Below are 24043 nucleotides of genomic sequence, written 5' to 3'. Positions count from 1 at the left end.
TCATTTTTTTTTTTTTTTTTATGAGTCAGGTTTTTTAGTAAACTTGTTCTGAGCGTAAATGAGTCTGTCTAATATTTTCAGCTTCTTGTTGCTTTGCAGGAGTCCCTCACGTGGTCCAGTGCCAGTTCACCCTTCCTCTGGCCCTTGTCTGCACGGCAACGTCTCCCAGCAAGAGCAGCGTCTTCAAGATCACCGTGGACACCAACCAGCCGCCTGTGGACCTGGCGACCATCTTCCCTGGTATACCGCACATGCACACGCACGCGCACACACGCACACGCACACGCACGCACGCACATGCTAGTAAGTCTTCATGTATGCTGTTCAAAGGGAGGTCTTTTTTTTTCCAGTAACTGACAATCGGCTGCAATCAGCAACTCAGACGACTAAACACTCTGTCCTCTGTGTGTGTGTCTTTGTTTCCAGTGTGACTTTGTTTTGTTGCCTTTTGTTGGCGTCCTGCATGGCGATAGGCCGTGCTATCAGCGCCATCTTGCTGGCCTTTTAAATGTTTTATTCATTTATTTTTTTTCTGCCTCTGTGTGCGTCTGCAGAATTTGCCGCTCTGTCGGCAGATGACGAGGGAAACAGTTTGGCTTTCCGCTTCTTGCCAGGCGGCCTGGTGACCGTTCTGGCCTCCAAGAAATCACGTAAGAGGTTTTTTGTTGAACACATGAATTTTTTTTTGGGGTGGGGCGGGCATGTAATTAATTGGCTATTTTAATTATTTAAGCCCTCAATATGTCAATACCATTTCAAATTTTTCTTCCATTACCATTAAATAAAATGTTTTCTTGTATTTATTTATATTTTTTTTGCACACGTCAGAGCGCTATCGCATCCAAAGCGACGCCTTCGAGGACATGTGGCTGGTGGTCAAAGAGCTGGTCCACAGAGTCGACATTCATTTCTCCAAGCTTGGAGTGGACGACTTCAAGAAGAGCTTCAGCGGACCGCTGCCCCTCAAGGACTACTTCCTGTCTGTGGACCACCACTTCCAGGTACACATTTGATTTACTCGCATCACAAAGGTGCCCTGTCGTTACCTGGTCATTTGCCCAAATTCTATCGAAATTTGTGCGTGTGTGTGTGTGTCAGCTTCGCGTCAGCGCTCAGAAGTACCAGGACCTCCTGTCCGAGCGGGCCGCCCAGTTCCGAGCCATCCAGCGCCGCCTTTTGACCCGCTTTAAAGACAAAACGCCGGCGCCGCTGCAGAACCTCGACACGCTGCTCGACGCGACGTACACACAGGTGGACGGCGCATGCGCACACACCTTGCAAATTAAGATGTGAAGTGATTCCGGTGAAGGCGCTGAGAATTTTGCCATTTCCTCATCCAAAACAGTTTTGTTAAAGCCCTATATACTGCTGGCCCAATGGCCTGCCAGGTTTATGTTACCATGGCGACCAAGGGAGGAGCGAGGCTGTTGTGCCAAGGCTAGCTGCTTCTACTTACAGAACTGGTACCCAAAATGAACCCGAACCCAAACCAACAAAGCCTTTTGGCCTTTGACATGACAGTTTTTTCTCATGGTGTCGTCCAGCCGTGGCTTGAAAGTGGCTCTGGAGCTTCTCCTAGCCTAGCCTCCAAATCATGGGTGAAGAAATTTGATTTGGGTTTAGGTATTATGTCAATGACCTCAGGTCCGCCTCACAGACCCATTTTTAGAAGAAGCATTTCAAGATTTCCTTGGTTGTCTGATTTCTCACTTAATGTGTGCGCAGGCATTCCAGACACGCTTTTGTGTCTACTACAAGACGCTAAAAAGTCACTTTCATGCCTTTTATCCCCTTTAGAGTGAATCTGTGGTCAGATGAAGCTTAAAAAGATTCAAATAAATCCTGCAGGCTGCGTGCCAGCTGCTGAAAGGTGCAATCCTTTTCAGTAACTGCAGAACAACACGCAGGCTCGCCATTGACGTGCTAGCGTCGATTTACCGTGCGAGATTTGCAGTTCGATGTACCGTGTGTGTCGCGTTATGCTGTTCTACAGCGGCGCTTTGAGATACGAGTGAGCAGACTTCATGGTGTTCTTTGACTTACGAGCAACAATTTGGGATCTGCAAAATCCTCCGTCATGAGCCTCTTAATATGTTCGTACGTCCCTAATATGGTGACCTTCGGCCCCATGGTGGTTTTCCCCACCACGGGGGGGGGGGACTCGGTGGCATCTCGCCAGTCATCCTGCCCCTGCGCAGGAATGTGCAACCAATCGGGAATGCTTGAGAACAGAGCGACCGATTCTTTGAGGAAAGAGTGTTAATAAGTTAAAGATTGATGCTGGTTGATTTAGGGGTGGAACCCCTTCGCAGCGTTCTTGTGTGCTTTCATCGGGAAACGTGTGGGTGATGAGACCGTTTGGGTGAAAATAAATTGGCAAAATTGAAAGGTGGGGCTCGGCACCGTATGCCGCTCACGTATATTTTTACCGCAAGCTTTGCTATTTTAAATATCCCCAAATAATGCATCAGTTTGTCATTCAAAGTACCTGCGGATCTTAAAATGGAATAAAATTCCCGGAATAAAAAAAGAAAATCTTTAAATATCTTGAATTTATCTTTCAAAAGTCTTTAAAAGAAAATGCGTTATTGTGGGGGGGGAAAAAATTATTATTATTTTCCCAAATCATTGAGCGCTAGTGATTTTATTATTTTTTTATTGCTGCAATACCCGCTTCCACCATTAGAGCGGCGCCACTGAATTGTGAGGCTCAAACAGGACAGGCGAAGGATTTTTTTTTTTTTTTTTTTTTTTTTTTTTTTTTTTTGTCTCGAGTGTGTCAGTCTTCTGTCCACGTCTCAGAGGCTCTCTCGTTGGCCATTTCCCATGAAAAGCCCCCCCCCCCTCCAACTCTCGTCCTTTTCCCACCCGTGCCGCCAGCATCATTGTCATCCGCCCTCCTGTTTAACTTGATTAATCACTGATGGCGAGAGGTTAGCATGATGCTAACTGGCAAAGCTCTCAAACATACAAAAGGACGTGCAAACACGCGAGTGTCAATTAATCCCAGAAGGAGTCGCGGCGGGTCAAGAAGAAGGGCGGCGGCCTCCACACCCCCCGAAACTTTCCATAAATATTTTCCCCACCGCCGTTTCCTCTCCGGTCGGGCATTTTTTATTTGTATTTTTTTTTGTTAGCGTGAGCGTGCGGGACTCCCCATCCGGGAGGAGCGGCGGCAGCGGGAGCCCGGTGAGCCGATCCGGGCCGGGTCCCAGCCGACGGAGCCTTCCCTGTAATTAGGAGTTCAAACGGCTCGCTGACTGACGGCGTGACTGACAGGCCCGTCCAGGGGCCCGGCGGGGGCCCCTAATGGAGGCTTCTGGTGGACAGCGGCTTGATTTATCGGGCCCCAAATGGGCTTCTAAACACGGCTAAACACAGATCCCACTGTGGAGCCGGACCACCGCCATTAACAGCCGGGCCTCTTATTCCCGTGCCCGAGCGCCGACACGTGAACACGCACGTGCACGGACGTGTGCTCGTATTACATTCTCGGGTATTAGTCTGAGTTGTGCCATTTGAAGTGGATTCCATTTTCGGCATCCAGTCGCTCTCCATCTTCCACTGTTTGCTTTGAGTGGATTGGAGCGAATTCCGCATGTGCGCCGCACATTTGCGGATCAGAACATGTGGTGCACGTTAGGGGAGCTGGACCGGCTTGGCCCGTGCTCTTTCGCCGCTTTTTGAAGTCCAATGTGGACAGAACATTTCCAGTTGTCGCTTTTGAACGTTGCTCGGATGGAAAGCGGGTCAGGGAAGAGCCTTCGGGTTTGCTTCGGAACCGATGACTTGCGTGTGAAAAAGTGCACGGCCTGCCAAAAAATGCAATCGGGCAGTAGGCGGGGTTCACCCTGAACTGGTTGCCAGCCAATCGCAGGGCACAAAAAGTCAAACAACCATCCGCGCTCACACTCACACCTCGGGGCAATTTCGAGTGTCCGATCAACCTGCCGTGCATGTTTTTGGAATGTGGGAAGAAACCGGAGTACCCGGAGGAAACCCGCACTGGAAAGCCGGAGCCGGAATCGAACCCACGACCTCTGCACTGTGAGGCCATCTTGCCGCCCGTAGAAGGAATAAACGATCAAAATGTCATTTGGCATTGAGAAAATATTTTTTTTTCCAATTACTGTTTTTGAAGCGATTATTGTAGTTCATAGATCTTGTGTAACGACTGAATAAGACCAAATAAACATTAATTAAGCAATTTCCTCTCCCTGAAGCAAAATGTGCGACACCCTCGGGTTGATATTAATGTTGTAGCGTCCCGGTTGTTGCTCATTGTGTAATAACGACGTTATAAGTCTAAGCGTTGAACCCTTTCACCTGGAAAAGTACGTTTGGTGTGTGTGTGTGCGCGCGCGTGTGCGTGTGCGCGTGCATGTGTGTGTGTGCGTGAGATTAGAGGACCGTCGGGAGCCGGGAAACTCTGGCTCTCAATCATCTTGTGACTTGCCCCTCCGGAGATGTTTCACCTCAGTAACACACACATTTACACGCCTCAACACACACACACACACACAAGAGGTTGAGAGGATGAATGGCGCACAGTAGAGTGTCGGTGGTCCGGTTTGTTTTGCCTGAGTGTGTGTTTATGTCACAGAGGGGCTTATCAATGAAAGGCTGGCTTTCATGCAGCTCGCTGACACTCACTTTTGTGTGTGTCCGTGTGGCTGCGTGCGTGCGTGCGTGTGTGTGTGTGTGTGTGTGTGTGTGTGTGTGTGTGTCTCCCTCTTCCATATTAACGGCATCTCCTGGTCCAAATTCCCCATGCGGGCAAAGAAAAACTCATCTGGTGATGCTATATCATGATTGTTTAGAAAGGGGAAGTGGCAGTAAAACAGGCCAAAATCCAGTGCAAACAGCAAAAAAAAAAATAATAATAATAAATTAAAAGCGCTATATGTGGCCAAATATGAAAGTTAATCCAACAGGGTGGTAGCTCTACAGTAGTCGCTCTCTAATAACAAAGTGTCAATCAAAATTGACCTTGATTTGATTAACCGTGATTGTATATTTGAGGTTCTGATACAAGCGGTGAGATGTTTTTTCATGGTTGCGCGGTGACTTTCGTGGGCGACGTCAAGGAGACAAAAAATATGGAGACAAACATCTTTTCATTAAAAGCTCTTTAATGTGGTGCGGAGCGTGTGAGGATGGGGGGCGTGGGGGGGGGGGGGCATTTTTCCCAGCATCGTCACCGGTCGCCGGGCGAAGATTTAATAAATCCTCCACGTTGGAAGCTCTCGATGCCGCCAGGGAGATCAGAGGTGGTCACGCTGCGAGGTGGTCACGCTGATTTTATGAAAACACGCCCGCCGTCGTCAGGGCGACGGCTGACGACGTGCACTTTGTCGGTTTTCGAAGGGGACAAGCAGTCAAAACACAAATGCAAAATGAAATCACTCTTAAAGAGCATGAAGCTGCTCACGCTCAAGTCATCGCACTGTTCCCTCATGTGACCACGCCCCTTAAAGACACATGTCAGCACATACATGTAAGATGTGTACAATGTCCTGTATGGTGGGTGTATGTGTGACTTTTGATTTCATTACATTGATTTAAACAGTTTTTTTTTTCCTTTCCAAATTGTGGACCCCCCGCTATTTGAAAAAGGGGAGGGGCGCAGGGGGCTGCGTGTTATGCGGAAGTCAATAATTGACGTCCGCTTAAATCCATTGGGAAAAATACATTACAGAAAAAAATTCAGCTAAAAAAATTTAGCAAAAAAAAAAACACAAAAAAAGGGCGTTGCCCCGTCATATACAATTTAATATTGAAAAATATGTTGTTTTTTTTTAAATCTGTGTATAGCTGAATCCATTTTAATCAGGAAAAGTGATTTGATATACTGCGGAGGTGCAACGATTAAACGATTATCAAATGAATCGACAGAACATTATATTGAATCATTTTTTTTTGTCACATTTCTGGGAATTTATTTGCTTTTGCTCTGGAAAAAAAATATGAACATTTTTGCAGATTTTCTGACTGAATCATAATGAATTTTTGTACATTTTCTGTACTGTCATTATGAAATAATGTCATGGCGCAAGCATTAAACTTTTTATCAAGTTCGATTAATCGATAAAGTAATCAGCAGATAATCAATTATTGAAATAATTAATTGTATCGTTAACAGATTGTGAATTTGCATTCTTGAGGGTTACAAACTTTTTTTTATTATTTAAAAAAAAAAAAAAAGTTAAATTTTTGAATTTTTTTTGCCAGTCCCCATTTTAACATGCTTTGAAGATTACGGCACTGACGAACCGGTGATGGCGATTCACTTGGAAGTGGCTGTACTGAATTTACACCAACTGACCGGTACAAGATCGAAGGCTCATCTTCGGATATGCTGCCATGGAGATTACGGCCCTGGATAAGGACCCACTCCACTGAAGTCATCTTCCTGCAGCACTTCATTCAATTGACTCTTATATTATCTCATCTATTATTGCATAGCATCATTGTATGTGTCAAATGTTGCCCAGTTGGCATCCATTGCAGCCTGGTCATCCTGGAAGGGGGATTCCCCCATCTGTGGTCCCTTCTCAAGGTTTCTCACTTTTCCCCTAATGAGGTTTTGTGAGTTTTTCCTTGCCCTCCTGGGGGTTAAGATCGGGGATGTCGATTGTGGCTATGTAAAGCCCTTTGAGACTGTCTGTGATTAAGGGCTATACAAATAAAATTGACTTGACTTGACTTGACTAACAAACACTTAATGGCAGTTTCTCCTCATTTTACAAGATTTTTTTGCGGTTTAAAAATAAATCTATCGATTTTAAAATGTATTAATGACGTCATTGTAGCACAATTCCAATTTTCCAGATTAGCGTCAGCTGGTGGATGTTGCGTCATAAACATGACCCAAATCAATACAGAACGGATGGCTAGATTCTTTATTCAACCCCAAAATGTCGGAATCACAAACTTGGGAGCTCTTCAGAACACAGCACAAGCGGAAAGGTGGGATCGAAGATGGCCGTATTGTCCGGTCCCCGGGCGAGAACGTGACGAGTGAGAAACGTGTTTGAATCCTCAGGAATGGTTTTCTTGCTTTTGGTGAATATTGTTTGAGGGTCAGGACCCTCAATTTGGGTTTTATTATGACAAATTTGCAGATTTTTCAACAATTGGATGGGGTGTGATTTCGGGGCTTGCTCGTTTCACGCCAGGAAAGAATTTGGATCGATTTTGTACAATTGGATTGTGTTGATTGCGATCAATGTTTTTTCTGTTCCATGGTGAGAGCCCAAAAGCGTTTTTGCGAATGGTTTTCTTGATTTTTGAGGAATGGTCGTCGTGTGCCGGGGCTAGACTCCTCTTTTTTTTTTTTTCTGGTTTTCTTAATTTGGGCGCCAGGACAAGAATCCCGCTGATCTTTGAGAGCTTTGAGGAGCAGTTTCCTTCATTTTAAGAAATTTGGGAGTTTTATCCTTCTGTTGTCTCCGGGGAATACTACTTAAAGGTTAATAAAAACCAAAAGAATATTTGAATTTTGATGAGCAGAAGTTGTATTGTTTGATTGGTTGATTTTTGAGGAGGCGGAGCTTCAGGCTTGTTCTCTCTCGCCACAGCAGACGAGATTGAGGACCCGCCCAAAAAAGGTCGTCTCCTTGATCTCGTCTCCTCCCGCTCCCCTCCTCCTCCTCTCCTCCCTCTTCTTCTCTCGCACCGTCCTCTGCTCCTTCCTCTGCCTCTCCTTCCTCTTCTCCTTGTCCCGCTTCTCCATCTCCTCCCACTCGGCCTTCAGCTTCCTCTCGCGCTCCTTCCTCTTGTCCGCCTCCCTCCTCTCGCGCTCCCGCCACTCGGCCCTCAGCTTCTCCTTCTCCTTCCACTCCTCCTTGTCCCTCCTCTCGCGCTCCCTCCTCTCCTCCGACTTCCTCTCACCCGCCTCCTCCTCCTCGCTGTCCCACCACTCCTCCTTCCTCTTCTCCCTCTCCTTCCGCCTCTCCTCCTCCTTCATCTCCTTCACCCTGCACTCGGCTTTGAGTTTCTCTCTCTCCCTCCTCTTCTCCCCCTCCCGCTTCTGCCTCTCCTTCCACTCGGCCTTCATCCTCCTCTCCCGCTCCTTCCTCTTCTCCTCTTCCCTCTTCTCACTCTCCAACCAGACGTCCTTCAGCTTGCGGTCCTTCTCCTTCCTTTTCTCCTCCTCGCGCTCTCTCTCATGCCACTCGCCCTTCATTTTGGTCATCCTCTCCTTCCACTCCTCCTCCTTGTTGCTCCCCTCATCGCTCCTTTGCCATTCATTTTTCATCATCTCCCTGTTCTCCTCCTTCCAACTGGTTGCCTCCTCCTCCTTCCAGCTGCTTTGAGTCACAATCTCGTCCTCCTTTAGAGCACCTTTTGCAACCTCCTGCTGCTCCCTGTCCTCCTTTTCCTCTAAATCCTTCAGAGCACTACTCGTCTGGGTGCCCTCATTCTTCACCTCCTCCTTCTCTCGGTCACGACAGGTTTCGCTCTCCCTCTCTTTCTCCTCCTTGTTCTCCTCATTTTTCCTCTCTTTCTCACACTCTAGCTGCTCCTTTAGGTCATCTTCAGTCTTCTCCTCCTTTTCCATTTCTTCCTGCTCCCCCGGGTTACTGTTGGTGTCTTTCTCCTCCTTGTTCTCCTCATTTTCCCTCTCTTTCACTTCTTTCTCCCTCAGTTTGTGTTCCCTCTTGTCACGGTTGGTTTCTTTCTCCTTGGCCTCCACATTTTCCTGCTCTTTCACCTCCTTCTCCCTTCCCATCTCTTCCTTTTCACCGCCTTTCGCCTCAGTTGACCCTTTCATTAACTCCTCCGTCACATCAGTTTCCTTCCCTTTCTCCTCCTTTTTGATGTCTTTCTTCTCTTCCTTCTCCTCCTCCTCCTCTTCTTTCCCTTTAACCTCCTTCTCCCTCTCGTCTTCCTCCTCCTGGTTGCTGTCTTCCTCCTTTGCCACCTCCTCTTTGGCCTCCTTTTTCTCATTTTCCTCCCCCTGGTCCTTGTGCTCCTCCTCCTCTCCCTCATCATCCTTCTGGTTATTATCTCCCCTGTTTCTACCCTTCTCCTTCAGAGCTATCTCCTCTTTCTCTTTGTCCTTCTCGACACACTCTTTGCCATCGTCCTCCTCCACCGCCTCCTTCTCTTTCATCTTTACCTCCTTCTCCTCCGCCACAGTGCATCCTTCGCCCTGCTCCTAAAAGGGAGCAAGACAGTGGGTTCACCACTTGAGTTGTAAAAAAAAAAAATTGTATACACACCAGAAGGGTCTCCGGCACCTCCTGCATCTCGTCGCACTCTTTGCCATCCTCCTCTTCCACTGCCTCCTCCTTTTCGGTCTTCACCTCCTTCTCCTCCGCCACAGTCAACCCTCCAGCCAGGTCCTAAAAAGGAGGTCTCAAAGCGGTGGGTTCACCCCTTCAACCGTCAAATACCGAGCACGTACGTACCACAAGCGTCTCCGGCTGCTCCTGCCTTTCCTCCCTACCCTGGAGCAGCTCCTCCTTCTCACGCCTCCAGCTGGCCTCCTTCTCGGCCATCTCGGTAACCACGTCGTCTTTGGAGGCTTTGATTTCGTCCAGCTCGCGGTTGGTCTTGCGCAGCTCCACTCGGACGCTCTCCAGCTCCACGTTGATGGTGCGCAGCTCCACCTTGAAGCGCTCCAACTCCAGGTTGCTCCTGCGCAACTCCGCCTGCGTCTTCTCACCGGCCCGCATGGTGTTGGACAGCTCCGAGTTCTCAATCAGCATCTTGCGATAGTTGCCCTCCAAAAACTTGAGGTAGGAGGCAATGTTCTCCTCCATCTTGGGCTGACGCACCCCCGGCTCCTCGGCACTCTCCTTCCCCGCAAAGGGCCGATGGGCCGACATCGTCGGCGATGCGCGTTTTGGTCTTTTTGTGATGAGGCGGCGTCGCTCTCTGCGACATCGTCACATTCGCGGGTGATGACGCCTCAAAGGGAGCGGCGGGCGGCTTGGGCGATAGGCTGAGATGCTTTGTAGGGGTTGTGGGATGCTCCTTTGAAATCAACTCCGTCGTCGTCCTCGTCATCACGAGCGCTCGACGTCGATATCCTGCATGCTAATGAGGACGTACGGCTGAACAAGCCATCCACTTCAAATCGACATTGCAATGTCGTAAAATGCCGTTTGGAGACGAAAATCTGCCTCCTTTCAGTCAATAGGTTGGTAGACGTACGACGTGTTTAAGAAGAAGTTGATGTGTTCGCAGATCATTGCTTCATGAAATGTGGCAGCGATGGGGGGAAAAAAACCAAAAGGATCTTAAGACGTCTTTAGCCGTCATGGCAGTGAATGAGTTCATATTGCATTTGTGGAATTTGAATCCAGCCAAATTTTGCCCATCCGCTCCAAGTCAACACGTGTGCGTCTGCGTGTGTGCGCTTCACTTCCGCATGACAAACAATGGCTGATTTGTAAGATGACACACTGAATTTATGGTGAACAGCAGCCTGGCGACGCCACGATGAGAATATTTATCTTGTGGCAATAAATTCACTGAGTTTTTTTTTTTTTTTTGGGTCCCTCTCTCGCACTCACTCTCTTCAATGAGACCATTCAGTCCAAAGCAAACACACACACGCGCGGTCTCCAGGGGTGTGTGTGTGTGTGTGTGTGTTTTCATGTGACCGTGATTGGCTGTCCACGTTCATTGTGTGATTGCAATGCTTAGCATCCCGTTAGCATTACTAGCTTGCTCTTTAGCCGCTTTTTTATTTATTTGTGTGTGACTATGAACGGCCGTACGTGTTAATCAATAACAATTTCTGATATCAACTGGCCTTTCGATAGCTTTAGCTAGATGAGCATCTGGTTAGCGTTACGAGCTTTGATTTGGGCTCCTGCAATTTTTTTTTTGTGCGTGTGTCCACTTGACACACACTCGATACGCGTGCAGCCTGGGAGGTTAGTGTGAACTTTTAATGACAGGCTTGTGCGCGTGCGTGTGTGTGTGTGTGTGTGTGTGTGTAATGAGTAGAGAGAGAGGTTCTGTGTGATTATAGGCCTCCTTTTAGAACCAGAGAGACTAAATATGGCTTCAGACTAAACACACACACACACACACACACACACACACACCCATCGACAGTGTAAAGCACATACGAAGAAAAAAAAAGAGCAGATTTTTCCTCCCGGCAGACAGGATGTAGTTTACTTCCTTCCAAATCTCCCGTAGGAAATCGAATCCATAAACTCAACATCCTCACGTGCGCTTTTCACTCTCCACTTCCTCGTCGTCACTCGCTTTCGCCGACTCGTCGTCGTCCTCATGCTCGCTACCTCCTTTTTCTGCTTCCTTGTCTTCACGTCAGCCTTTCCTCGTCTTCCCTTTCTCGTCTCTCCTTGCTGGTCGTCTTCACTTCTTCATCGCCACTTCCTGGTCACATTTCCTTGTGACGACTTCCTCGTCTGCACGTCCTTGTGTGTATTTCGCTCTCTCTTGAAATTATTTAGATTTTTGGAAATGTCATTCAAATTGTGACATAAATTGAAAAGAGTACTTTCTACATTGTGTTAATGCGTTCATGAGTGCGGAACACACACACACACACCCACACACACGCGCACTGCACAGATGTTTTACTGCAACAGGCCCTTGGGTTTGGTCACGTCACATTCTATTGACACTCTCACTCGCGGTGCCGGATGCCAGTGTGTGTTTGTGCGTGTGTGCGTGGGTGTGTGGGGGTGCGTGTGTGCGTGTGTTTGCATGTGATTAAAGTGTGTTCACTGCGGGCCGAGTGTGTGCTGTCAGCAAATGTGTTTGAACTTTCACCCCAACCACACGTCCACGCAGCTGTTGCAGACCTCTTGATGAGGTGTGTGTGTGTGTATGCGCGCGTGTGTGAGTGTGTGTGCGCGTTTCATTTCATTCGTTTGACCTTCCGTAACCTCCGATGCAGGCCTTACATTATAGCCATCCAGATGTTTCCACACGTGCACTTTGATTGGGCAGCACTTGACAGAATATGAAAAATGGATGGAAATCCAGCAACCTTTTTTTCTTTTTACACATTGATTTTAGTTATTCTAATGTGTGTCATTATTTTTTAGGGGCGGAGTCTCTAAAGTAGTTCAACTATTTTACTTGTAAAAAAAATATATATATATTTTTTTTAGGTACTTGTTTCCCCATGATATCACAATAATCATTTTAAAAATAATTCAAAATGTTTTTTAATAACAATATTAGAAGAACTTCAAATATTTACTATTGGGGGATTTTTTTGGTGCCTATAAAATTGTTAAATGGGAAAAAAAACATTCAAAAGATAATGTTGGGAAAAATAATAGTTCTTTGAATGTTTTGGACTAACTTTTTTACAAAATGTTTTTTTTATTCATAAAAATATAATGATACTGGGTGCCGATAAAATATATAAAAAATATCTATAAAAAATAAACATAAAATATATTTAAATAGCTTTCAAAATATATATTCCTTTTAATATTTTTGAACTTTTTTATACCCTTATAACCGTTCTAGAAATTCGATATTTATATTTTATTCATAGTAGAAAAACACATTTTCTTATATATATATATATATATATATATATATATATATATATATATATGTATATATATATATATATGTATATATATGTATATATATGTATATATATGTATATATATATATATGTATATATATATATATATATGTATATATATATATATATATGTATATATATATATATATGTATATATATATATGTATTGGATTTTTTTTCATGAATCAGTTACAAGATTTTGAATAAATTTGAAAAAAACTCTAATGAAAAATATTGTATATTTTTTAGCATCCATAAGAAACGCAATATTTTTTAAATAAATAATAAATAAAAGACTAAAATAAATACTTTTTTTTTAATAAAAATAAAATCTAGAAATGACAGCAAAATGTGAATTTTTGCCCTCACATGTCCACGAAGACACACTTTGTGATGTTGGTGCCAAATTCTCCACCCAGAAGTCCACTCCCACTCCACCCGCTCATTATTTCGTCTCTGGGTGGGCCTCACTGTGTGTGTGTGTGTGTGTATGTGAGATCACCAGCAAACCTGTGAAGGTCATCCACCCCCCCGCCTCCTCCAGCCCAAGGCTACCGGCGCCCCGGGAGCCGGCCAGGCTAGATGTTAATCCCAGGTTGGCTGTCACCGCGGTGGGTCACGCTCTGTAATTTAGTCCCCTGCTCGGTCAGGGGCCTCTTGGCCCTCGGGACCACCCAGTGTATAAACTCTTTGCGTGTGTGTTGCATTGTGTTTTAGTCTATTTAAGTATTTTCTGCTACAGGTGTGCCGTTGAGTACGCTTGCATTCTATGCTTGTCGTTGAGCAGAAAAGGTTTCTCGGCGTCCGCTATCAACGAATCCGGATACTAAGCTAACGTAGCGAACGTGGAGTTGGTGTTTTTATTGAGGCTTCTGTCAAGTGTGTATTTGGTGAGGAAAAGTGATGTGTCACTGTTCCCCGCACCAAGAATGACGCAGCAACAACAGTGATGTTTTTCCTCAAAGTGGATCCAGATGAGGTTAAGTCCACAAAAGTCCACCAAAAAAACCTTAAAAGTGTCCTTTTGTCAGGCCGTGATTGATGAGCCGCCAAAGGAGGCGACTTGAATGTTTTCACTGCCATGGTGGGTTCACTTTAGAGTTTTTTCTACACGCGTGTTCACACGGTCGCCACACAAAGAGCTTTGCTCCGCGATGAAAGGTCGTGTGTTCGATACCCCGCCCTCCTCCATCAATCTCTTCAACTCCCACGTCAACCAATCACACCACCCATGTTTTGTATACAGTAACATACATTCCGTCTGCTCGAGAGACTAGACTTTTTTTTATTTTTTTATTTCAGTTTTCCAGTCTCCCACGCTTTAAACTAGAAAGCTAATGTAACTAATTTTTATTTTTAATATTTAATCATTTTTTCAAGGCTCTCTTCAAATGTCCTTTTTTGTTCATTTTTTTTTTTATTGTATTTTTTTTTACAAACACAACAAATCAAGAAATGTGTCTTACAATATCTGTTTTGGTCTTAAGGTCAGGCTTGCACAAAAATGCTGGCCTTTGTCTGCTTGGACACCTAATTGATTACGTAATAGATTAATATTTTTCATTTGAGCTTTTTAGGAGTAAATAATTTCCATGTTCTGAAGTTCTTCATAAAAAGGGCACTGACCGTATTGGTGTTGAATCAAAATGAAACGTTTTCTTTTACTCTGAAAAACAGTAACCAACATTTTTGCCAATGCTAACATTTTCTGACACGTTACAGAACAAACCAGGAATCCAAGTCCTCGTAAAAATGTTTTTTTTTTTTTTTGCATTTTCCGCACCGACCTTTGAAATAACTTCCCGATCCGGCCAGGTTGCCAGATCCTGTCATGCGATCCTCCACTCGCTCTCAGCCAGGAGGTTTTCATCAACCGGCCCTTTTTTTTTTCAGCTTCTCAACCGTGGTATCCGCGGCGGTCTTCTGGTCTTCCCTCCCTCCTTCCCTCGTCCCGGCTCGCGGCGACGCTATCAGCAGACGTGTAGACAGACGACTCTTATCGCCATTGTATGCGTGCGTGCTGGTCTTGAGCATCCACAATAGCGGTTACTGTCTGGCCACCTATCGCCGCTGTGATCACCTCATCGCGCTGTCTCCACGTCTGACATTTGTTTACATCGCCGCCGTCGTCTACGTCTCGTGTGTGGCGGTGCACCTGTTGGACGCGCACAGGCCAAAATATTAGGTACACCTGCCACGTTTCCTTTCTTCTTTTTTTTTCTGGCTCAAATTGAGACTAGTGAATCAAACCAACACTTGTTTGGAAAATATTTACAGTATATTGATTTAAAAAAAATGACATCATAACGTGGCATCCATGTTGTAGCTATTTTTACCCAGCAAGTTAGTAGACGAGTTCAAGACCCGTCGGCACATGTTTTTAATCATCCTCATTATCGAGGAAATGTCTTCTTCTGGTGTTAGGGAAAGAAGAACATTATTTGTGTGTGTGTGTGAAATTCAATCTGAGGAAATGGCTTCTGCAATCTCAGCCGTTGTTAAATGGAGACGCTAATTTGTTCTTGAATTAAAAGAAGGAAACCTCCGTGCGCACACCCTCTCACACGCACGCACGCATCAATTTTGTTTCGAACTTCCTTCTGGGGCTGAAACCACAGCAGTCTTCAGTAGCAGCTCATTGGAATATCTTTTTGTCCGAATTGTGCACATTTTTTAATGTAGAAGTGCAATTCGCAAGTCAACAAATGATGACAGTCGAGTTAAATCCACGCAACGTCCGGTAAGATACGATCGGGTGGGGGAAGGCGGCGGCGTAACGGAAAAGTCCGTCCCTTCCACGCGAAACCAAAGCACGTTAGGAAGTGTCAGTCTTCACCATCTCCTTCATAAAGTCTTATTTATTTGGCTTGGCAAATCCCGTCGACTTCGAGGCCCGCAAATGTATTTTCAGCATCTTGACTGGATGACGTCACTACGTTCAACGCTGCGTTCAGATGCGCCCGGGAAAATCGATAAATCTTCTACTTCTGCACCTTCGCCACTTAGCGAGACGCGCTTTGGAAATCGAAACATGGCGTCGTTTCATTTCACATGTATCGCTGCTTGGTGGTACCGACCCAAATTGGTCCGTACTCCAAAAAGTACCATCTTCCGTACACATCACTAATGCTAATGCTAGCTTAGTATTGCTAGCACTGCGTTTGTGTGCGTGTGCGTGCGTGGGTGTGTGTGTCCACTTATGCTTCGAGCAACTTCTCCTGCATTGTTGCACATCCATGCGTGTGTTCGTGTGTGTTGATGTTAGTGTGCACAAACGCTACACATTCCATCTCTGAAATTATTGGTCAGTGAGTGTATGTGCAGACTAAACGTGTCTTTGTGTCCGTTCAGCTGGCATCAATCAGTGTATGCGTGGAAGCGACCCGCTACCGACAATGGAGCCCTTCACTGGACCCTCAGCTTTTTATCAATACACACACACACTTGAGAAGGGTCTCGGGGGACGATGGTGCGCATGTGTGTATGTGCGCGTTGGTGGGTTTGAATTTAACATACTGTGTATGGTCAAGAATGTTAGATGAGGATTGGAGGAATTCAGCGTCGTGCCGGTTGTGGCTTCTCGCACTTACTGACTTCAGCGGCATTTTTATTTTTTTTTTGTCGACCACTGACTTGAGTTCCACCACTAGCAGGCTGTGCATTTGGTACATGGACCTTCAGTTGGGGCTTACCCGACTGACTCAAGCCTTAATCGTCGATCCCATCAATGCAGCCTTTGACGAAGCGAATATTTGGAAGAAAATACACCAGTGATTCTGATTAACTCATTTAGTGCCATTGACGGATAAAGACGTCAAAGATCGTTTTTTTTTTTTAAATGCTCAAAACGGATTTCCAGATAGCGATCTCATTTACGAGATGAATCAGGTATGTGTCCGTCCATCCATCGTTCAATGCTAATGACATTTTTTTTCCCGCCTATTTGCGTCCCGGTGTCTCGTTGCACTGCTCAACTTTGGCGTGACGTTCTCCTATTTACTTCCTAAATGCGCTGAGTCCATTTGTCAAGTCAGCGTGGTCCATTAGTCCAAGATCTACTTTCTCCCGGGCCTCGGGCCTGTCCTCGCTTGTCGTCCTTATCGCTCCGTCATCACTCGTTCACCAAATTCGGAACGGACCGTGGCTGAGGTTCAGAGTTCAACACCCCGGCGGTCTTAAGTTTCGCCTTTAAATGTTGATCTCAAAGCCGGCGTTCACTTTCTGTTTGCCGATGTTCTGGGTCGCCGCGAGGACGCGACACGGGGCCCCGCCCGCCCGGCTCTTAAGTGCTTGTCGGGATGTTTAGCAGCTTGAGCAGCTTGCTAGCATGAAGCTAACTTTCTTTCTGATTGCCTCACGAGGCTCGGGGGCAGAGTGGTCGTTTCCCCAACATTGAGGTTGTGGGTTCCATTCTCTGTCGTTGTCACCATGTCAAAGCCAGATACGAACCCCCGGTTGCTCCAGATAATCTACGCGGTCAATCTCGTCGATCGAAATGATCCGTCGATAAGGAATCGCTGCGATTTAGAGACGTGAAGGTTTGACTCTGGTCTGAGCTGCACTCACATCGGACAACAAAAAATGTTGACTCGCCGTTCCGTGTTGACGGAAAGAGAAGATCTATTTGCGACGTTGGCCTTGTCATCCTTCCGACCTCCACCTCGGCGACTGGCCGGTCAAGGAAGTGGCTGTCCGCGGTCTGGCTCACGTGTCAGCTTCTGACCACCACAGTCCTCGGAAGAGACGAAGGAGGAGTGCGGGTGAGGTCGTGTTTTCATGTTGGTCCTCGGACTTGTTTTGCTTCGAGAACTTTCCATCTGAGCTGCTCACCTCAATGCGAGATGACGTGCGGAACAGTGGGCGATATGCTTGCGAATAAAAGTAAGAGGACATCAGAAGTGAAAAAATGGAGTGTCGGGATAGTTTAGTAGGGTTGAGGTCATGTGTCAAAGTCGGGGCTTGCGGGCCCAATCTGGCCCCGCTGCAGAATTTCTTTTGTAACCCTTCTCCTTAATAACGTTTGCCGCAACGATTTATTCCGATGGTGATGACGAAGTAGTAAGTTGCGGTTGTGGCCGTGCAGGTGATGTCTCTGGCGGAGGCGGCGGAGGAGAACGCGTGTCAGCTGGAGGAGGCCTTTGTGCGCCTGAGGAGCTCCACGCAGCTGCTGGTGTCGCTGCTGTCGCTGTGGCAAGGCCTCACACCCGAGCAGACGGACATCTTGGAGGCCACCATGCTGCCGCTGCTGCACGACACGCCGCAATTGGTACGCACGCACGTGATAAACAAAAAATGGAATTATCAATTAGAAATAATCCTGTCCTGTCCTGTCCCGTCCGGGTCTCGTTCAGAATGACTCCCGCTCACATTTTGGTGGTCCGCTACGTAAAAAAAAAGAACTTTTGTCGCCCCCTCTTCCTCGCCGACTGTCCTCCTACTCACGTCTGCTCCCGTGAATTTTTTATCCTGTGCCGCCACAATGCCACCTTACTTGATTTTAGCAAAAGTTGACACTCGTCACGCAGAATTCCCGAAAAAAAAATGTCAGCTTCGAACGCATTCCTTCACTCCCTCACGCACACGCACAGGTGAGTGCGCGGCCAGTTTGCCTCTCGCCTCCCCTCGCGTCCCTCCCCCGCCTGCCGCCATGCCGACGGGCCCCTAACGAGTCCTAATGACACGTCATCAAGACTCTAATAACCAACCGCACGCACATTGACAGAGACCAACAAGAGAGTTGAAAGGAGACGAGTGGACGAGAGAGTTGAGAGCGGGGTCGAGAAGACGACGCGATGACAGACAACACGCTGGCGTTACAAACTCAGAAGAAGAAGAAGACGACGACATACGATTCAGACGCTGACGAAAAGAAGTCGACGTGAACAGCGGCGGGATGCAGGAAAGAATGGAAAAAAATGAGTTTGACTCCGCTGCCTCAAAGATAAAATAAATTGAACAAGTGAGACAAGGATCCCATTTGCGATTTAAAAAAAAAAAAAAAAAAAAAAATCCTGGCTCTCTGCTTGGAAAAAAATGTTTCTTGGCCGGGTCGGTCTTCTCCGTCGGCCAATGGTGCTTGCTTTGTGTTTGGTGATGATGTGACAAAAGCTGCAAGTTGAATTGTGAAGTCTTTTGGGTCATATTATCTGCTCGCATTTTGGACGGCGCTTCACAGTGCAGATGGACAATGACCAGAAGCACTCCATTTTTTTTAAGGCAAAAAAATCGTCTGGAGATGTCGACCGCATTCCAGACGTCAGCCTGTCATTATTTAGACCTGAAGTTAATTTATTCCACTACTTGGTCCCTTCAACAGTCGGTGCCCGCGAGAGTTGAGCCTATCCCAGCTGTCTTCGGCCCACAGGCGGTGTGCCCCCTGGACTGGTTCCCGGCCCATTTTCCGTTCTTTTGTGATCAATCTTGAGGCGACACGATGCCACGCGGCTCTCGCGGAGTGCAGAAGCGCCAACGTTTCCGGACCGCTCAGCATTTTGGAGGGTCTAAAATGGTCAACTGTAAGTCGCGCTTCGTTGGGGGTGGAGTGAGGAAAATGAAGATATCGAGACGAAATCTGGCGTGAGCGCAGCCCGCCTCTGGCCTCCGTCAACTTTACGATGGCAGAAGAAAAGAAAAAAGCTCGCTGCAGCTGTGTTTGATTTTTTTTTTTTACATTTCTGGAATTGTTTTGTAGCTCCGCCGGACCACATTGAAGACGTCTTCACTTGTTGCGATGTGGACTCTCGCCCGGCGTGTTTTGCGAGACGTGATTAACGTTCATTTATCTTCCTCATCGCTGCGCTCGATGTCTCGCTGGATGTCGTTTATCGGTGCAAAAACGGAAATGCGCTCGCTTTAGGAACTCGGAAGATGAAATCCAATTGACTCTTGTACTTAATGGAGCGAAAGAATTTGTGCGAGGGTGTTTTGCGCAAGACGGCGTTCGTGTTAATTGCAGTTTTATGTCACGTGTTGTATCTAAAGGGTGTGTGTGAGCGGGAGAAATTGTGTGTGTGTGTTATTGTCACACGAGGCTAAGAATAGTCAAAGTGGTAATGAGAAGTTCGGAGGATTGATCAGAGCAATGGAAAAACAAATACACACAAAACAGATATGGAACGTGACCACACACACACACACCCCCCCTCAGTAACCTTGACTTTGAGTGTGTGTGTGTCCTCTGCGTGTCGCCCTCCGCAGGGCTGGGAGGAGAGCTGCGACGCGGCGGTGTCTCACCTCCTTCGGACGTGTCTGTCTCGCAGCCCCAAGGACCAGGCCACCACGCTGGCGCAGGCGGGGGGGCCCGTGCTGGGCCTGCCCCGAGACACGGCCCGCCTCAAGAAGCACATCACGCTGCTGTGTGAGCGCCTGGCCAAAGGGGGGCGCCTCACGCTGGCCTCCGAGGCCAACGCCCCGCCCCCCGCGCAGGTCCGCAACCTGGCGGCCCCCGGTGAGTCCCGCCCACGTCGGCTTGGATGGCACGGATCTCCTTACGATTTCCTCCTCCTTTTTCCTTCCTTCCTTCACACCTACGTCGTCGTTCCCGTTCCCTTCATGTTCCCCACCTTCTTTCTCCCTTATCCTATCACCTTCCGTCCTTCGTTCCACCTTCTTTTACTCCTCAAACCTTGTATGCGTCCTCTTTCCCTTTCTCTTTTTTCCCGCCCTCACTTGCAGCTTGCTGCCTTCACCTCTTCCCTCCTTCTGTCCTTATTTGACTCCCTCCTACTCACTCGTTCCTTCCCTTGCTCCCTTCTCCCATATCTTTTCCTCACCTTCTGTCCTTCATTCACGCCCCCCCTGCCGGTGTCCCTCCAACCTCTCCGTCCTCTTTGCCATGCTCTCTCGTGTGACATCAACTCGCGAGAGTCTCATCAAATTTCGGAGGCTGGTTGTGAACCCGTCTTCTTTATGATCATATCGGAGCCCCGATTCGGTTCATTAACTCTGTGTTTGTGTGTGAGTGCGTGTTTACATTTGTGTTTCGCCACCAGTGGTCTCTCTTGCTCACACGCCCACACAAAGCCGCTGTAAACACTCATTTATTTGCCTTCTCAGATGTTGCTTTTTCACCCGGCCGTGGAGGTACACACTTGTTTATGTTTCCAACAACACCGACGGCAAACATTGGCCTCTTTCTGCGCACGCACACATTTTGGGGTCGTGCGGAAAAAGCCCCACTTGGTGTGGCTGTTTCCGTGGAAATAAATGGCTTTTGGATGGTCGAGCGCTCCGCACTTCAACGCGGGCTGCGATGGACGATCCATCGCAGCAAGAAAATGAGACATCAAATCAACAATATCGTTAATGGTTGCTTTATTGATCCTTAAGCGTTATCGATTTGCGGTGAACCTCGTTTATGCGAGGAAGAAATGCTCAATATAAAGAGGCCAGTTCCTCTCATTGCGTAATCTACTTTAAAAAAAAATGATCTTGGTCCAGATGATTTGATCTCATTTGTCGTAATAAATTCAACACACCACATTTTTTTTCTCAGTGTCGTTGCACCCCTTCCGCATGCTTTCAATGCATTTCATTGAATCACAATACAACACACTTAAAAAAAAAAAAAAAAAAAGAAATTCCTCTGTTTGCGTTTTCACTGTCGTCAAGAAATGGAAGGCTGTTATATAACGTCACTTTGAGGAAAGGAAAAGAAGACTCTCGCTCGCTCACACCGTTGGAGCTGTTTGGCCCTCCCAGTTGAAGCTTACTGTAAAACAAAAACATACCAAAAAAGTTCAACCTCATGAACCTGACATATAATGAAACGCCATAGACAGGCGAACAGAAAGTAGGATAGATGTGACAATGATCATAAAACCACCAAACAAATAAAGCGACGTGTCTCCTTATTACAAATAAAACTCCTCCTTTGTGGTCACATCGCGTCACTTTTTTTGAGGTCAAGACTTTTTTCTTTACAGCGCACCAATGTAAAATTCACACGCTTGTTTGAAAACATTCATTAGGTCTCCGCAGTCGTTTTAGGAACACGTTCGACAACAACAACACAACGAGCGCACATAATGTTGCCGCCGTGAGACGCTGTGACCAAATGTACAATTTTCATTTGGCTTTCCATTTTTAATTGTTCGCTTTGGTTTTTTTTTTTTGCTTATTACGATTCACCAAAAACACAGCCCAAAGTAACACACTGCTTGTGTAAATGCGTCCGTGTGTGTGTGTGTGTGAGAGTGTGTTATGGTTCTTTTCCCAGTGCTGCGTTGGTTGCTGCGGTTTGAGGCCTGGGTCTATTTTCGACTTAAAGAGAGGGGAGACGATGGGCTCGCTGTGCGCGTGTGCGTGTAGAGCATGTCGCGTCCGTTTGTGTGTCCATGCGCTCACACGCACCATATACTGTATTTGTGTGTGTGTTAGGTCTTGGTGCAGCTGTCTTTGTTGTGTCTCTGCGGCGTTTACAAATTGAAGAGTGGAGCTCCCTGCCGTTCTAAAAATAAACGGCGGGCGATCAATAATTAACAGGAGCCTCCGCCTCCTCCAGGAAAAATCTCAAATATTGGAGATGTTGTCATCAGAACATATATTGCGGTTAAGGATGAACACATTGAGTGCCCGGAAGCTTCTCGGGTCCTGCTAATGACGCCGCGGCGGGAGTTGCGCTTTAAAGAGCTCCGGGAATTCTCATCAGGGCATATTTCAATCGGAGGAACTTCACTCCAGGATGAGGAACTTTTGGATAACCAAGGGAACGACGGTGGCGTAGAGTCATCAATCAGACGGCCTATTCATAGGGTGACCAGTTTGGTGACATGGTGACGAAACGTGGGCCAGAGGAAGCGAATGAGAGAGTTGTCTTCACTCATTTACTGCCATTGACGGCTAAAGACGTCCAAAATGCTTTTTTTTTTTTTTTTTTCCACTCGGCTGGTTGTGAATGAATTTAGGAGCTTAGGAAGGAAATTAGAGACAAGAATGCTAACGCTAAAAGATAGAAGAGCATCTGAACGCAGCTCGATATTGATCTCCTTGTGAGTGTTCTCATTTTGTATTTGTGTGACGCCTGTTACCACGGTACGTCATTGCTCCATTTTTTTTCGTTTTCGCCCGGCCAATCATTGCTCTATCATTCATTTCAATCTCAATCAAAATCAGCATGATCATTTTTTTTCTCTCAGTCGTACGACAGCGAGTGAGAACTTTGCCACTTCTTCCGGTGATGTTCCGAGAACTTTCCGTTCCCGGTGGATTTGGTGTTGTGGAATGCGTCTTCTTCCTGCGCGTGTTTGTGTACTTGCGTCGAGGCTGTAAATAGCGCGAAGGCCGCAGGCAAATTGGAGCTGTCGGCGCAGCCGTGTCACCCTCGCGTTGAGGCCGCAGCCTCCCGGAATAAAGAAAGGAATGTGCCGATGAGAAGCGAAACACACGCTGGAAGTATTTTGGGATGCAGCCGATGCGCTCGCTCCACAAAAGTGACGCCGGGAAGACAAACGCAAACCGTCCAAGCCGAGCGTTCTTCCAGCTGTACTTGACGCGCCCAAAACCCTTTTGATTTTTATTGTCCACATTTTTCGAGTGCAATCAAGCGCAACCCGCATTGTCTTTTTTTTCTGCACAGCGGAAGTGCAAAAATGTTCCGACTCCAACATTCCGTGAAGGATGTTCTTCATTTTTAGCATCAGGCAGGGTGGGAAAAAGAAAAAAAACATTTCTACTGTGCTCTTGTCTCACCCAATATTATAATTTTTATTTATTTATTTTGTCAGACTTTGGCCAGACATTCTCAAATTGATTTTCCAGTCACCATCCAATTTGAGATGATCTTGGCTATCAGAAAAATTGTTCGAAACCATTAAAATTGTCGCCAAACGTCTTCACGACCGTTTACGAACTTGAACGAACCTTTGTGGAAAAAAAATGACCTTCATCACTTGCAAACCTTAAAAGAGCAAAATTTACATTTAATAAGTGACAATAGGAGCTTCTATAGTTTGCCCTCTGTTATGTTTTTTTTTTCCATCTATGTCATAAAGAAAATATTTTCATTTCATTTTAATTAATTAAATGCCTAATTAAAAGAGACTAAAAAGCAGAAGATCAAAAGCTTTGATTGATTGCCAATTAATTTATTCAAATCGAAGATACCATTCAACCGGATTACCCGCAGAAAAGCCAGAACATGCAAACACCACACCGGAATGGAACCTCGCATCTCTGAACTGGGCAGCCCTCGTGGTAGCCGCTCGACTCACCATGACGGGGGAAATTTTATGGCTCAAGGGCGTGACAACTGACAGCAACAGAAACAATCAACCATCCAAGACCAAAAGCGGACATCTGAGGCCCGTCCACACAATGATGCGCTTTTGGCTGTCCACTTATTTTCCGTTTCTATATTTATACCCCCCAAAAAAAAAAAATTCAAATTGTATTATTTGCCATTTTTTTACATCTCGTTTGTGCGTGTGTGTGTTTTACTTTCACAGAGCAGCACCATTTTCTTACCTGATGTTATTTTAAGAATTGAAGTTCACACACACACACACA

The 24043-nt window shown here is 46.4% G+C and overlaps 1 protein-coding gene across 4 annotated transcripts in view; it reads left to right on the top strand.

Moving 5' to 3' along the window:
* The window catches only part of bbs9 (Bardet-Biedl syndrome 9), a 69809-nt gene that overhangs the window by 20412 nt on the left and 25354 nt on the right, over positions 1-24043 (top strand). For 3 of the 4 annotated variants that reach the window (XM_088307537.1, XM_088307536.1, XM_088307538.1), the window contains 6 exons: positions 100-240; positions 555-650; positions 829-1001; positions 1099-1251; positions 17622-17804; positions 19736-19985. In XM_088307537.1, coding sequence (XP_088163663.1) covers positions 100-240; positions 555-650; positions 829-1001; positions 1099-1251; positions 17622-17804; positions 19736-19985 — 996 coding nt within the window. Of the gene's footprint in view, positions 1-99; positions 241-554; positions 651-828; positions 1002-1098; positions 1252-17621; positions 17805-18260; positions 18464-19735; positions 19986-24043 lie in introns of those variants that run through there. The other variant, XM_088307539.1, reaches the window with a different exon arrangement.

Source organism: Idiotropiscis lumnitzeri, chromosome 10, assembly GCF_059441095.1.
Source record: "Idiotropiscis lumnitzeri isolate Australia: NSW breed Sydney's pygmy pipehorse chromosome 10, RoL_Ilum_1.0, whole genome shotgun sequence".
NCBI classification, from domain to species: Eukaryota; Metazoa; Chordata; class Actinopteri; order Syngnathiformes; family Syngnathidae; genus Idiotropiscis; species Idiotropiscis lumnitzeri.
The sequence above is the reverse complement of the archived record's forward strand: the minus strand, read 5'-3'. Positions and strand labels throughout refer to the sequence as shown.